General features: G+C 50.3%; 1 protein-coding gene across 1 annotated transcript; it reads right to left on the reverse strand.

Moving 5' to 3' along the window:
* LOC133923685 (WUSCHEL-related homeobox 4-like) lies at positions 1-1092 on the reverse strand. The gene is made up of 3 exons (XM_062368973.1): positions 686-1092; positions 329-592; positions 1-239 (listed from the first exon to the last, which is right to left on the reverse strand). Exons 1-3 carry the CDS (start codon positions 902-904, stop codon positions 81-83), a joined length of 642 nt encoding a protein of 213 aa, XP_062224957.1. The 5' UTR covers positions 905-1092; the 3' UTR covers positions 1-80.
* Positions 1093-1518: the final 426 nt, after the last annotated feature.

Here is a 1518-nt window from a genome sequence, read left to right on the forward strand (position 1 = left end):
TGAACAACTCGACCCAGGATCGGGACCACCCATGCAAGACGACGGAGCATGCATTCATATACGATTATACGCAGAGCCTATCAATTAGCTTTTCCCTGAGGACGCAACGGGAAGAGCTCCAGCGTCACATCGTCGGTGAAGTCGGCTACCTCCGTAGTTGCATGGCCATGGGTACCACCCCGCCAGATCTTGCACCTCGTAGCATCCTCACACGCTTCCTTCTTGTCTGCAGCTCCATCCTGTATATTCACCGGAGTTAATAAGTATCTCAGATACATGCATACACAGATACTTCAACAATGCCCATATGCATGCATGGATTTGTTACTTTGATTTCCGGCAGCGACGAAGTGGTGCTGAGAGTGAGGAGGGCGGCACGCTTCTGCTTCTGCCGCTCGCGGGCCTTGTGGTTCTGGAACCAGTAGAAGACGTTCTTGCCCTCGATCCGACCGTACTTGCTGAGCTCCTCCGTGACGCGCTCGATCTGGAACGAGTTCGGCGTGCGCATCCCGCCGCGGTACAGCATCTCCAGCACCTTTATCTGCTCCGGCGACGGGTTCCATCGTGTCGTGCCAGCCGTTGGCATTTGCACCTGCAGCTTGCATGCACAAAGATAATATGTTAGATCAAGTCATCATATATATTTGGCGCACGATAAGTAATGAGTGTTTGATTGGTTTCTAACCGTGCAGTTCAGCGGCCTCGAAGCATTTCTGACGCGAGCAAACTCAGGTACGACGACCATCTTCCTCGCCTGAGGGAACGAGATCTTCGGCGCAAGTGGGCGCAAACATTGAAGGGCCGACGGGATGGCAGAGGAGGGGAGAGACGGGGAGGTCGATGATGGTGACGAAGACGAGGCCGCTTTGTCCAAGTAAGCCACATGCAAATGGTGAAGCCTCATGTTTAACTTTGTAGTTTCAAGCAGGTAAATGTAGAGTACATGCAAATGAAAGGCTGGGGGCTAGGTGAGAAGAGGACGTCTGTCCTTGCGTGTTTATATATGGGGAGACCGGAGACGATCGATCGATAAAGGCCGGTGAGGTTTTGAGTGTTGTGCGAGATCGAGGTAACAGTCGAAAGTGGTGCTCTCATGGGGGGCGACAGGGAATGTGGAGATTGGTGATGGAAGGCGTCAGCATATATTGGTGAATCGTAATCATCAGAGATACGAAAAGCAGGCGCAGTAATAAAGGTAAATTCTCGCATGCATGGAGCTCTCTCTCTTTTCACCTTTCTTGTCGAAATTCATGACGATTGACAAGCAATATAAGGAAAGAAAACTGATTTTCTCTCTGTACGTTTGCATGCTGGTAAAGCAAAGTTTGAGGCCAGCCTAGCTACATCAGTTAATCTTCACCTAGTGTATTTGCTGTGTTATTAAACGCGACTGCATTTTTCATCTAGTTAAAGCACGGCTACGAAGTTTTCTGTACGAGATAGGCGCATTGGAGAAGTAAACTTCAGTAGCGAACGAGGTCACGCTCAGGCGGTACGCATTGTGAGTGCATGCCTGCG

Source organism: Phragmites australis, chromosome 7, assembly GCF_958298935.1.
Source record: "Phragmites australis chromosome 7, lpPhrAust1.1, whole genome shotgun sequence".
Lineage (NCBI taxonomy): Eukaryota > Viridiplantae > Streptophyta > Magnoliopsida > Poales > Poaceae > Phragmites > Phragmites australis.